General features: G+C 50.2%; 1 protein-coding gene across 1 annotated transcript in view; it reads right to left on the minus strand.

The window, feature by feature from the left end:
• The window catches only part of Sorcs2 (sortilin related VPS10 domain containing receptor 2), a 344,463-nt gene that overhangs the window by 37,490 nt on the left and 292,633 nt on the right, over positions 1-14,340 (minus strand). The window contains exons 7-9 of the mRNA XM_051164704.1: positions 13,495-13,613; positions 9,505-9,594; positions 2,233-2,412 (exon numbers count right to left, since the gene is read on the minus strand). Of these exons, the coding sequence (XP_051020661.1) occupies positions 2,233-2,412; positions 9,505-9,594; positions 13,495-13,613 (389 nt within the window). The remainder of the gene's footprint in view (positions 1-2,232; positions 2,413-9,504; positions 9,595-13,494; positions 13,614-14,340) is intronic.

The raw sequence follows: 14,340 nt of genomic DNA on the forward strand, positions 1-14,340 counted from the left end.
TCCTGTCAAAAATTCAATAGCCTCAGGGGTCCTCACAGACCAAGTGGACATGTTGCTGACTTCCTAGTGACCATGACAGTACTGGCCACATGCAGGAGATTCATGTACTAGATGCAAAGCCAAGCCCTTCCCACCCAATCATCCCTAGTCCCAGAGAAGGTGGGCACTGGGAACACAGAGTTTTGCTGGACTGGGCCTTGTTCTTTCGTAAGAAAGATATCCCCGAATTCTTGCAGTGGCCCTAAAAGAGGGCACTGTTACGGGCGCTGCTTCAGGAACCAAGCCCAGGGAGGTTAAGTAACCTGCCCAGGACAACACAGCACAGCACAGCAGACACATACAGAACCTAGAGAGCAGCCCAGCTGATGCAGGCCTGGAGCTGAGCCTATCACTACCTTCCCATGATCCTCACTTGATGAAGTCAGAGAAGATAAGGCACTTTGGAGGCACCAGCTGGTGGGCAGTGGATGCTCTGTGCACTTGGCTGTGGGAACCTCCTTTATGCCCTCCAGGCTCTCCCTGGTGGTCTCTGTCTGTGCATGGCTCACTGTTTCCTCACCTAGCTGACTCCTGCTCAGCCTCATCTCAATGCTGCTCTCCTCCTCCAGAAGGCCCACCCTGACGCTTACATAGATTTGTCAAAAATAGGGCATTGCACTGTGTCCCAGCGACAGCGTGGGCTTAAGGACACTGCTGCGAGGCATTGTCTTCATAGAGGACTGGAGGTAGACAGCATGTTGGGGAATCCTTGCCAGTGAGGGAAGGTGAAGCCCCAAGTGTGGCAGGCAGTATGTGTGTGGTGGGTATCTGTGGAGAGGGTAGACAGCACCTCCCCATGTCAGAACAGTCCACCGGGGCCTTCCCATCCATCACTGCTTAACCTGGCTTGGGGCAACAGCCCTGTGTCCGAGGGCGCCAGTGCTCAAATGCTGCAGAAACATCCCGAGGACTAGGGGAGGGCTGCGGGATGGCACTGTCCCTCTGCAGCTCCAGATGGGAGGTAGCACTGACAAATGGGCTCTCCTCACAAGCAAACGATTACATTCATCATTTTGCTGGCGATAATGGTTCCACACTGCTGCTGACAGCTGGAGACACATTGAGGCTGCCTCCACCTGGGAGGTCCCCTCCCACTCACAGGGACAAAGCCCATTGTCTGCCGAGGGCTACCCTCTGAGCCAGACTCACCATCCAACAGAAGCACCAGTAGGTCTTCTGTGGCTGCCCTCACTGGCCTGGGCATCCCAAGGGCAGATGTGAGGGAAGATCTTGGTGGATGGTGTGGCTGGCTCTGCTATTTCTGCTCAGATCTGGTCTGTCTTAGCAGGTTGTTGTTGGTTGGGGAGTGGGCAAGGTGTGTGTGTGTGTGTGTGTGTGTGTGTGTGTGTGTGTGTGTGTGTGTGTGTGTGTGTGTGTGTGTGTGTGTGTGTGTATGTCCTGCCGAGCCTCAATGCCCTGGCCCTGACCCGCACATGGGCTAAGTCATATTGCTGCCCCTGACCATAGTGTCCACAAGAGAAAAGAGAGGGTTGTGAATGGCCTGTCCAGGCCAGGCCCATGGCAGGTGTCTAATGGACGTTTTGTGGATTGGACCCGAGGCCCAGCACACTCTCACCAGTGGAGAGCATTGGTGTGAACCCCAGAAGCTTGGGTCAGTGCCTTGGCATGAATGGGAGCCCCTGGAAACTTGTGTGGAGCCAGGTAAGGCACAGACCCCTGCAGGGGTTAGGCAGGGCCTGTCATCTCAGGCAGGCAGGGAGAGAGGCCACGTCAGAGCAGGTCAAGATGGACAGTGTATGTGGAGGGGTGAGCACTGGTAGAAGAGGTGGTATGGATGTGACAAACTCCAGCATTCAGGACAGAGAGGAAAGAGGAGTCGTGGGGCAGGAGAGGGACAGAGTAGAGAGCCCCTACCAGCTTCAGGATAGCTGCTCAGACCACACGTGGCCATGGCTGCCTTTGCACGGGGAAAGGCTTGCATGCTAAAAGACCGATCCCAGTTCTGCAAGATATCCACTGCCAAGAATCTCCTGCTCGTTAGCAAACACTGTCTCAAGGAGCCTCATAGCCTCATTAATAACCAGCTTTTCTCTCTGTCTTTAACCCCCTATGCCCTTCAGCCTCAGCCTCTAAACCCTGGAACATCTGGTGCTTGGCAGGTATCTGTAGCCCCTGAGCAAGTAGGGAAGGGGGGAATACAAGGCAGCTGTTCCTACCCTGCCTGGTGCCTACCTCAAGGATGTCGATGACCACGTTTTCCTCAGCTTGCCTTGAGCTGCGCACGTTCTCCAGCACCAGTGAGTAGTGTACTCCGCGGAGGTCTGACTGGTACAGGTTGTAGGTGTCCACCTGGTTCCATTCCTGTACGGCCACGAACACCTGCTGCTCATCCGTGCTGATGATCTGCAGGTCCTGGAGACCAGAGAGCTGTCAGAGACGGTAGCTTGGGACATGGGCCCCACCTCCCCCACTGTCCTGGCAACAGGCTGATCGAGGTTGGCATCCTTGTGAGCCATACTTAGCCCTGTGGTCTTGGGCAAGTGGCTTCACCTCCATGGACCTCCATGTCACACCTCTAAAGTGGGAGTAATGTTTGGACCCCTCACACCAGGTTGTGGGGGTAGCCTAGGGATGCCTTCTCTTTCCTACCCTCACTGGACATTGTCTATCTCCCTACAATGATGAAGGGCTCTTCCAAGTACCCCATATGGTCAGAATGAATGGCAGGTGCAGAGCTGGGCTCCCCACATCCTGGGAGTCAAGTGTCCCTTCATTTGTCAAGTATCTATTTATGAAACATTTGCCTGCTGCCTGAAACAGAGGACTTGCTGCCAGCCCTATGTCTGGCCTGAACTTCAGAAAGGAAGAACTTGTTTTAACTGTCAGAGTGTGGTGCTCCAGACAGCACCTTAGAGACACGTTCCACTTGTCCACCGTCCTTGGCACCCAGCCCTCAGCCCCATGGGACAAAAAGTACTAGGAGAACAGCAGCCTAGGCAATGGCTCCAGGCCTCAGTTTCCCCTTGTGCATCAGGCAGCTCTGTGGGAATCGGCACAGGCCTCCAGAATCTGAACACAACTGTACAATTCAGAAAAAGAGCCCCGGCATCTGAAAAGCAAAGCCAGGCTGACCTTGGCTCTGTGTTATCCCTGTGTGGACCACCAGGAATGTTGCAATCAGAGAAGCTGTGGCTAGGTATCAGCACAGCACCCACCCCCCCGCCCCAGCTCACACCTAACAGGCTTTGCTCTGGATCCTCCATGCCTTTGCCTTTCATTCCCTGAAGCTCATCTCCAGTCCTCTGACAAGGGCTGCCAGGCTATAGGAACTGAAGATGGAGGCAGGTGTGTGCCTCACGTGAAGATACTCCTTCTCCCTCATGCCTTTTGGGGTATGCTCACTTCGGGGAAGTGATTTTTATTTGTGTCCTTTTGATGAGGGGACCCACTGGACTCCTGAGTGCTGACACATGGCTCTTCCCCTCATTGCCAGACTGTACCCTCTGCCATGTGCCCCAAGAGGGGCATTTCTGAACTGGGCATGGATGTATGTTTCTGGAACCCAGCACCCAGGAGGTTGCGTTAGGAGAATCATGAGTTTGAGGCCAGTTTGGGATACATAGCACACCCTCCTTGAAAAAAACTTCAGAGGTGAGGTTTTACAGAAAAGGGATTCAATGTGTGAAGCACCTATCATGTACCCCACAGCTAGAGAACTCCACAGGCAAAGGATCTGGGCTCAGTGTCTACAGATGTAAGCCAGACACACAGAAATGCTTAAGTAAGAGAGGTGTGAAGTACACGGGACTCAGTCTCTTATGTGAGATGGGACAGCGGGCTGATGGAGGTCTATGGTGTGCCAGGTCTATGGGAACCTACTGGTCAACACCCATGTGCCCACCTCCAGTCTCTGAGCTGTGGGCAGGAGGCAGGATGTGTTGCTTTGGGCTGGTGGCCATTTTGCAGTCCACCAGGGAGGCTGTGCCCATCAGCTTGGGCATGGTAGATAAGCAGACTCACCAGAGCTGGGTGGAAAGTGAGGATCCTTCCCACAAGGCTTGGCAGGCCAAGCTTCTGGGGAAGTAAGCACAGCGAGGCTGCACGTGGGGTGCAGTAATTCAGGCGACAGACAGTCCTGATCGAACACCACTTCCATAAGCTGGTTAGATGCCCTGGGCAAATGCTTTCTATAAGCTATGAAGCAGCTTGGGACAATGCACAGCGCCCCTCTAGAGAGACCTGGAATTAACACTTCACCATGTTTATGTTCAGGCTCTCTCCTAAGCATGATTCACACACTCCCCGCGTCTGCTTTATAGCTTGCTCTGTACACTGCGTGGGTGTCTCTTCCTCTGCCATGAACGTTATTTATAAACACCGCCTTTAATGACTGCATGATACGCATTTGTGGCCCAGCTGTATTTCACTGAGCCATGCCCCTGCTCCAGAGGACCAGAGGGGATATTTCCAGGCCTGGGACCCTCCCTGCCTCTCTTTTTATTTCCTTCCCATAAATTCTAAGAAGGGAAATTGCCACATCAGAAACACAGGATGTTTCTAGAATCCTTCCTTGTTAGGTGCTGTTAGCCTGCTGTCATGAAGTTCAGATTGGTTTCTTCCCCAGCAGGTTGCTTATGTCCCCTCCTGTGGGCATGTACTAAAAAGGGTCACACAAAAGCCTTGCTGACTAGTATGACAAATACTTTGCACCTTCATTAAATTCCATTTATGTTCCTCACTCTTCTCATTTTTAGAGAAGCAAGCAAAACCAACCATCTCTTAACTACATTGTCAATAGATACACAATGTAACCTTCACATGTGTTGGCACACGAGGCCTAGAAAGATCTGCAGAAGGAAAACACTAGTTTGTTAATATTTCTTATCAAGTGGGATTAGGAGTCTTCAAAAGATAGGTGCTTGTTCCTCCCGACTGCAAGAGGACCCCAATGATGGGCAGGCTAGCGTGGGAACCCTAGAAAGTCAGCAGGGGCAGGGGTTCCTTCTGGTTCACCATTTTACTGTCCCAAGACACGGTGCTCGTCTTCAGGGCCCAACATGGGTGTTGGAGTTCCAGCATCACACTAAATGCAAGGCAGCAGGAAGTGGGAAGTGGGGGTGAGGGCGCACAGGAAAATTTCATTAATTTCTCATTGGCAACCACAAAGGTGCATATCCACATGTAGCTGCAGAGGAAGATGGGGAAGGCAGCCTTTTCCCTGGGAAGTTGGTCAAGCAGCTAAGACTAAGATGAAGGCCAGAATGCGTACTGAAGATGCTCCGAGAACTTCTCCAGATCGTTGCCTTGAGACGAAGAGATGGAAGGAAGGAATGGGCAAGCAGGTAGGTGTGATATGTGTGTGAGTCACATAGCTTACATGTTTGTGCATATGCTCACATACAAATGAAAACTTCTAAGTTATAATCATAAATGACATTGAAATTATAACCTACTATGCATGTATGAAAAAGATTTTTTTTTAACATATTAATAACTATGATGGCAGAAATTTCTCATGGGCCTTCCTATGAAACCCCAGCAGAAATTTTACATAGATTTTAAAAAATGTTTACATGTCTGTATGAATGTATGTCATGCTCATAGGTGCCCATAGGAAGCCAAAAGAGGTCATCAGATCCCCTGGAGCTAGAGTTACAGGAGGCTGTGGGCTGCCTGACATAGGGCTGGGACTCCAACTCTGGCTCTCTGCAAAAGCAAGGAGTGCTCTTCATTGCTGAGCCCTCATCTCTCCATCTCCAGCACATACTTTTATATGAAATTCACAAGGCACTCCCAAGAGCCAGTGCCTGCCTCCTGTTTTTCTAGTGCCTTGGCTACTCTGGCTCCCTGCCTTCTGGTAAGAAATCTGCAGACTATCTAAGCAGGGAATCCCTTGTCTATGACAAGTCACATCTCTTATGCTGCTTTCCAGACTGCCTCTTCGTCTCTCTGGCTTTATCACTTCATCAAAATGCATGTTTGCATGTGCCTTTGTGTTTTTCACACTAGGGATTGGCTAACCTTTGAGATATTCATATTCATGTGTTTCATGATTCTGGGGGTGGGGGGTAGGAAGCTACTATTTCTTAAACCAATCTGTCTGCCCCTTGCTCTCTTGTTTCTTAAGGATTTTCATAGTTTATGTGCTGCTTTGATGATGGTGTCAAAAGGTCATAATACTTGGTTATTTCCACTGTCTTGTCCTCAAGTGCTCTGATTCTTCCTCTGCCTGCCTAAATCTGCTTCAGAGTCCTTCTGGTGGACTTTCCTTGCTTATTATTTTTCTTATTTCTTTCTAATTATGGTTCCAGGATTTCCTTTGGGGTATCCTTAACATTTCTTGTCTCTTTGGGGACATTTCTTTTGCGCATAGCGTCCTCCTGCAGTTCTCTGAGCATCTTGAGACAATCCTAGTAATGTTTGTCCAGCCGGCTGACCAGTTAGCCTTTCTTAGGCCTGGGTTCTATTCTGAGCAGATCATGTTTTCTTATTTCTCTGTGTGCCTTGTGATTTTTGATGACTAAAACTGGGAAGTGTGTGTGTGTGTGTGTGTGTGTGTGTGTGTGTGTGTGTGTGTGTGTGTATTTTGGATTTTTTAAAAGGTCTTATTATTCATCCCATGCTGGCCTCAAATTCATGATTTCCCTGCCTCAGCCTCCCAAGCCAATTATTAGGATTATAGGCATGTCCCATCATGCCCACCTAATAGAGTGTATGATACAGTAACTGCAAATTCAACTGTTTTCTGTAGAAATGGCCTGTTACTTTTGCCTCTGATCACCAAAGGCTTTGTCTCCACTGAGAACCAGATTGACATGTGTGAGGCATGGTGAGTTTATACCCCTCTCCCACATCTAAGGATATTATGGCCTTTAAAAGACTATTTTTGGGCTGGAGAGATGGTTCAGAGGTTAAGAGCACTGACTTTTCTTCCAGAGGTCCTGAGTTCAATTCCCAGCAACCACATGGTGGCTCACAACCATCTATAATGTGATCTGATATGCACTGTATACATAATAAATAAGCAAATCTTTTTTTTTTTTTTTTTTAAAGACTACTTTCCAAAGAATAAAAGAGACAAAGAAAAGGAAGGCAGACATGCTCTGGCCCTTCTTCCACTGACCATGACCACCGACATCAGAGCACAGGCCTCTCTGACTGGAGAATAGGTCCATAGTGCCCACTCCGGCCACACAGGCTACCTGCCAGCTGCTCCAGGAAAGCGCACACATTTGCCTGCTGTGAGGCAAGGGCAGACGTGGATACTGTTCCTAGGTCAAAAGCTTAAGCTGTCTAACTGACTTTGCCGTAACATCTGATGCCTGGATGCTAGAACCTTATAACAGACCACAGAGTCCCAGAACAGTCATGAGCCTATAATGCCCTATAGTGTGCCTGGAGCTTGGACTTGGCCATCCTTCCCAGCATCACTCTCTCATCTATTCTGTGAGATATGCATTTTATCTTACTTTAAGTAAACTTATTACGAATACAGGGTTATTTTATTCCTTTCAAGTAAATTTGCATTCACCTTACCTCTGTGAGTGCATTTTACATACTATATAGTTCTGTAGACTCTTCTCATGAACATTTTTAAAAAGACTTATTTATTAATTATGTATACAATGCTCAAGAGGGCATTAGTTCTTATATAGATGGTTGTGAGCCACCATGTGGTTGCTGGGAATTGAACTCAGGACTTTTGGAAGGGCAGCCAGTGCTCTTAACCTCTGAGCCATCTCTCCAGCCCCCTCCCAAGAACATTTTTTTCTCTGCTAGGGAGTGTCAGAACTTTTAAAGCAGTCCTTCAAAGTCAACAATTCATACCAAGGATGCTGTCCAGAGCATCCAGGGGTGGGTAGATTAAAATGGCAGAAAGGCATCCTATACCCACTACCCCTTAGACATACAGCAGGGAAGGCACGATACAACACAGAACCAGACCGCACTGTGCTGAGCCTGCGAGAACTTGATGGGATGGCATTCTGCTAGACGTCGGCTGAGATGCTGAAGATCTGTGTGTTCGGTCTATTTCTGGGCAATCTCACCAGAGAACCCCCGCAGTGCAGGGGTGAACTCACAGGGATACTCACATATCTGGACAAGAGACTGGCGATGGCTGGGCTAACCAGGGTGCAGACTCCAAAGCTCAAAGCCAGTCACTTATTATGGGTATTAAGTATCCTTCTAGAAAAACCTGCCAGACATACTGTTACACTAAGCAGGGTGCTGGGGAGCCCTGCTCCTGAGTCAGCCACACCAAAGTTACTTTGGCATGTGACCAGTGGGGACCATGAAAGGGTGGGAATGGTGGAAGGGGTTCTCAATGAGGTGATCCCCTTATGCTGTGCCAGCCACTCTCATTTTCTTGATATTATTCAGGTGACTTTAAAAAGAGAAAAAAAGAGGCCAGGTGTGGTGGTGCACACCTTTAATCCCAGCACTCTGGAGGTAGAGGCAAGAGGATTTCTGTAAGTTCGAAACCAGCCTGGTCTACAAAGCAAGTCCAGGACAGCCAAGATTACACAGAGAAACCCTGTCCCGGGGGGGGGGGGTGGGGGAAGGAAAAAAAAAAGAGGGAGGAAGCAGATGAGAGCTGCAAACTCACCATAAAACAGCGAGATATGATTAGGAAATTTAACTAGTGGGTCTGTGGGTTGCTGATGGCACGTTCTTCTGTGCTCTGCTTAGCTGGGTGAGTAGGAGGTCACGGGCCTCTGGTAGAGGGCTCAGGTGCTGGGAGGTCCTAGAGTTGTGCTCAACATCACAGAAACCACGACTTCTGGCCATGGGCTCCTTGTTATCATCCCCGTGTGTAGTGGATGTAAACATGTTTTTGTTTTGATCCCAAGTGTGGGATAGGGAACAGACTTGTGAGAGAACAGGTGATGTTTATCTGCTAGAAGACAAACCACCTCATGTGGGGGCTTGATTTTTGCCAGCTGAAAGACATCTTAGCACAGACTCTGAGAGGAGATATATATATATATATGAGCCCGAAACGGGAGGTGGGGCTTTTTGGGTCTTGGTATTGTTTGGTTGTTCATCACTTCACTTCGGGACATCTTCAGTTTTTGAAGAGATGTTGAAAAAAGGCCTAATGGACTTTCCCCCTTGGTTCAGAAGTGTCTAAGATGCCTAGGTCCATAGCTCTCAAACAAGGATGTTCTGAGAGGCTGTCCCCCTTCCACTCTACACCACCCTTGGCTGTGCCCCTGCCCCAGGTCCTTTGCACATGCTCTGTCTTCTGCCCTAACTGCTTCTTCTTGCTCTTCCTAAAGCTGATTTATTCCCAAGCCTTTTGTTCGGATTTTATGTGTCCAGAGGACAGAGCTGGCACATCTGAGGCCTGGCTGGCTAGAACAGTGGATGGGCAGACAGGGGCTGAGGAAGTGTGGCCACATCCATTCTTGGGTCCTGTCTCACTTGACCTTGGGACCCCAAACCCCAGTGTGTGAAGCCCGCAGTCTGCATCGGGCACAGGGTGTGAATGGGCCACCTCACCTTGGGCAGGGCATACTTGGGCAGCTTCATCAGGACAAAGTCACTGCGGCGGTAGGAGACATAGTATTTGGTTCGGTTTGTTGCTGTCGCCTAAGGGAGAAACACAGCATCAAGTGACAGAACCGTGAGTAAAACCCCACTCTCAGTTTGAAAGCAGACTACTTAGACATGGTCAAAGGCCATGCCTTTTGCTTATAGCCACAGTGGTTCCTCTTGACTGGCAGCTTTACTGAACCCAGAGTCACCCAGGGGACAGTGCTGGTCTCAGAGTCATCTAGGGGATGATGCTGGACTGAGTCACCTAGGAGATTGTGAGGCCCATCTCACTTCTTGTCTACGAAAGCATCTCCAGAAAAGATAAACCGAGTATGGAAGCTCCACCCTGAATGTGTGACAAGAGTGGATAGCAAGCCAGCGAGCACAAGTGTCTCTCTCTGAATCCTGGCTGCCATGGGGTGAGCTGCTCGGCCTTGCCAGGTCCTCCTCACCAGGACACATGACAATGTCTAAAACTGCGAGCGAAGCAACTCTACCTTCATTCCAGTAGTTTCTGCTGGGTTCTCTGTCACAAACACAACAAATTAATATGTCTTGTTCTGCCTGAAAATGCCCCCTATAGAGTGTCCCAACTCTGGGGAGTCTTTGCATGTCTTCCAGCAGTGAGAGCCAGTCTCTCACCCCATCTCTCAGCATCCTGTCTCCTTGCAGCCTAGTTATGGGACAAGGTGGAGAAAGTTCCACTTGCCAGAACGCTCTCTGAGAGAGCACTTCAGTGAGTCCATGGGTGGAGGCCCAGACAGGCTAAAGATAAGCATGAATCTCCAAAAGTAACCATTCACAGCCTTCTAGGCATGGGAACCAAAATAAGCCACATTCCCCAGGGCCCGTCTACATGACCAACACCACCCCTGGCACTCCACCAGGGCAGCGCCTTGACCACAAAGCAAACCGCCCCATGCACTGTGGACATTTGCACCATACAGATGAGGAAACAGAGGTCCAGAGATTTTCATTGTTATCTCCTGCACTGAAGAGGAGACAGGAGGAGAGGCCTCTGCCCTCTTGGGTGGTCAAGGCTGAGATCACAAGAGATGAGAAGAACTTAGTGGTGGTAGCTTCTCAAAGATGGCTCCCTGTTCTCTGTGTGTGCACACAGATAGGTATGAAACCTCATGAATCTCCATGATGTGGGGGGTCTGTCTGTCTGTGTGTGTGTGTGTGTGTGTGTGTGTGTGTGTGTGTGTGTAAGTGTGCACTGTGTGTCTGGGGGTTGACAAGTGTGTATGTGAGCATGTATGTATTTAGGTATGTTTGTAACAATGTGTGTGAGCATGTATGCGTATGAGTGTGTTTGTGTGTGAGCATGTGTAAGTGCACTGTGTGTAGGTGTGTCTGTGTGTCCCACATGATGCATTTATGGGGTTTCCACGTGAGTACATGTGTGTGAGAGCATGAGTCATATGTGAGCCCACATATACAGGTTTCTGTGCTTATACAGGCTGTCTGGTGTGAAGATGGCTCATGGGCACTTCAAAATCCAGCTCTGAGAAAAGCTCAGAACCCGCCTCCCCAAAGAGTGATACCAGCTTTCTGTGTCACCCCTGTGTGTCCAGGCCTCTGTAGAACTGATGTGACCTGGACACACAGGGGTCCTGAGGACTTGAAGAAAGGGCCCCATGTGGCCGGAAGACATGGCACCCTTTACCCTCAGCAGCAGGAACCCATTGGGACAGAAGACCTCTGACAGGTGAGGGATGCTGTACCTGACAGAGTGTCCTGAAGAAGTTGATGGGCTCATTCCCACAGCCCGGCTGATAGATGAGCTCAGGACCAGAAGTACAGGCAGACTTCACCTGTTCACTTTCCCTGGAGAGGCCACTAGGGTGCCTTGGTGCAGGCTTAATGTATGAAATCATGGCCACCCCCATTCCTGCTAGGAACTGATTGTGAAGGCCGCAGGGTCTTCCATGAGGCATGGTGGGGAAAAAAACCCTTGTCTCCAAGGTCCTTCCTACCTGCAGGTGCTGGGAGCAGGGCCATGCACAGAGGTTTTGAGAGAAAGAGCTCTAACTTAGCCTAGTGAATGGATTAGGGACAGGTGCACCACACTGCATGTCCTGAACAGCAAAATTTGGAGATGTTAATAGCCTATGTAGCTCCTTTCATGCTATTCATTCCACCCAGAGTAACCAGACTGTGGAGAGACTGACAGGCTAGAGAAGGTTGGGAAGGCTGGAGTCGCAGTGTCACCTGTGGGCCCAGAAGGGGCTGCCTGTCCATGTGAATACTGTAGGTTCTGGAGAGAGACCATCAGCCTGTGACATGGAGCAAGCAGAGACTCATGTGAAGCCAGGGAGTAGCATCTTTGCATCTGGTACCAGCATGGTCTGGTGGTAGGCTGCCCTCCACAGCCATCTTCCTCTGTCATCTTCCATCACCTTCTCAAAGTGCAGCTTCGGAATGGTGGGGCCACCAGCATCCCAGCCCAGCCCCAGCTCTGTGGCCTTTCCTGCTCCAGGTAAATCCAGAAGAGCTGCCATCCTTAGGCGTGTCATCCTGTGGGCCTCCCACTATTCCTTATGGGGTAACTTTGCATTTACTGGACCCAGACTGGCAAGGCTCTGGGTGTGCCCCAAGTATGGCTTGTCAGAGAGGTTCTGGAGTCTTCTATTGACTCCTGAGTTAGTACCATTCTTCCTGAGAAGATCAAAGATATGGTGGTGGGACAAGTACATGCCAGATGCCAGACGTCCTTGTTGGAAGGATATGATGGTGTGTCACCTAGTCTGATGTGAACAAGGCAGGGAGAAGTATCTGGGCCCCACCTGACTACTTCTGCCCCAACAGGAGAACACCCAGTGAAGAGGGCATTTTCTGAGGCTTGAATTTCTCTCCAGCAACAAAAACTACTGCAGAGCAGGCATGGGAACCGGTGGCTGCCAAAAGGGACAGATGCAAGATCTCATAGGAACAAATGCAGAGCAGGGAGGACTTGGTGGTTGTGGTCACTAGTGATACAGCCAGGGCCAGTGGGGCTCAGGGCCTCCTTGCCAGGCTGGGAGAGGGGTCAGCACTATTGTGATGGCTCGTGCTGCGGAAAGAGTGTCACAGAGACTGGGCCGGGAAGGAGTATGGGAACCTGGAGGACCTTCTGGAAACAGGACACTGGGATGTTTCCCTTTTTCCCCCTCAGGAGGCTTTGAGCTTGTCTCACAAGGTTCCAGAGGCCAGAGCAGGGACCAGCAGTGGGATCCAAGGAAATGGCCTGTCTCGGTAGATGAGCTGGGAGGTGGTGATAGTCAGTTGCCAACCTGTGTAAGGTTTATCTGGGTTGGTTGGGGTGGGAACACCAGCCTAAATGTAGGCAGTGCCATTCTACGGGCTGGAATCAAGGACTGAATCCAGAGGAGAAAGCGAGCTGGCTTCACTCACTGCTCTCTGACTGTGCGACTGGATGGCTGCATCACACACCTGCTGCCGTACCTTCCCTGACGTTATGGACTATATTCCTGGGATCGTAAAGCAAAAGAAACCCTTCACCTTTAGGGTGCTCTTGTCAGATGCTTTGTCGCAGCTTAAGAAAAATAAATAAGACAATGTACTCTACATTGTACAGAAGGCGAAGTAGTGTAGCAAGGGCCAGGGTTCCCATTCTAGAACTGGTCAAGAAACTTCCCAGCCAGTGTTCACTAGCATTTCCTAATTGGCCAGAGATGTATATTAGGGGTACCACAGCAGTGTCCTGGTTACAGGGGTTCAATAGCTAGAGCACCCAGGATAAGACCCAAAGCATGAAGGGAACACACACACACACACACACACACACACACACACACACACACACGGATTTGTGGACCCCAGATGGGGACCACACAGATGCAGAGACACTGCACCCTGCTAAGTGGCATTTGGAAGTGAAGTGCTGTTTTATTGCCTCTTCGGATGGCAAAGGCTTATGTCCTGTCACCTCCCAGCACCTGGAGCGCTCACCTTCAGAAAGATGTACTCATCCTGCACGGTCAGGGAGCCACGGTCGATGGGGCCAGCGAAGGGTGCCGTGTGGGGCTGAGTGGAGCAGTTGTGGATCAGGCAGGTGAAGTACCGATAGCCTGCAGGAGAGAAGCAGCCAGGACATACAGACTCCACAGAGGGCAGCAGAGACACAGGAGCAGCGAGGCCTTCTGGGCTCCCACCACTTGGTAACACCAGCACCTTGGCTTGGCCTAGAGCCTTACTTTTCAAAGGGCCTTACCTGCCATGATACCAGCCCAGTGGGGCTAGGGACCACTCAGGATTTCTTTAGTGCCCAGGGAGAAATTGCTGGCATGTTAGAGAGCCATTATCCAAAGGAAGGGATTACCAGACAGCTCAGGAACCTCCTGGGCCCCACTCAGGCCAAGCCCTACCCTCTTATAGACCTGGGCACCTTATTGGGCAGGAGTAGGTGGCTCTAGGCACTCTTTCCCCTAACTCAAAGGCAAAGCTCCCATATTTCCTCACAAGCTCCAGTACAGCACGCTGAACTTGGGTTCTGCCAGGAAGCTGCTGTCTCCAGCCTGAGCGACGTTACCAGCATCAGTGGAAACAGCTACGCTGCGGACATTTCCCTCACTAAAGGCCTGCATCACTCACTCACGTATTACTCAGTTATCTTCTCACTTACTCAATCATTCATTCCCTCATCCACCCACTCTTTTACACACTTGCTCATTCACTCTCTCTTTGCCTCATTCACTCATTAATTTACTCACCCATTTTTCACTTGCTCATCTACTCAGTCACTCAGTCATTCGCTCATCCACCCACTCATCCATTCATTCTTTACTCACTTGCTCA

The sequence above is a fragment of the Acomys russatus genome, chromosome 22, assembly GCF_903995435.1.
Source record: "Acomys russatus chromosome 22, mAcoRus1.1, whole genome shotgun sequence".
Lineage (NCBI taxonomy): Eukaryota > Metazoa > Chordata > Mammalia > Rodentia > Muridae > Acomys > Acomys russatus.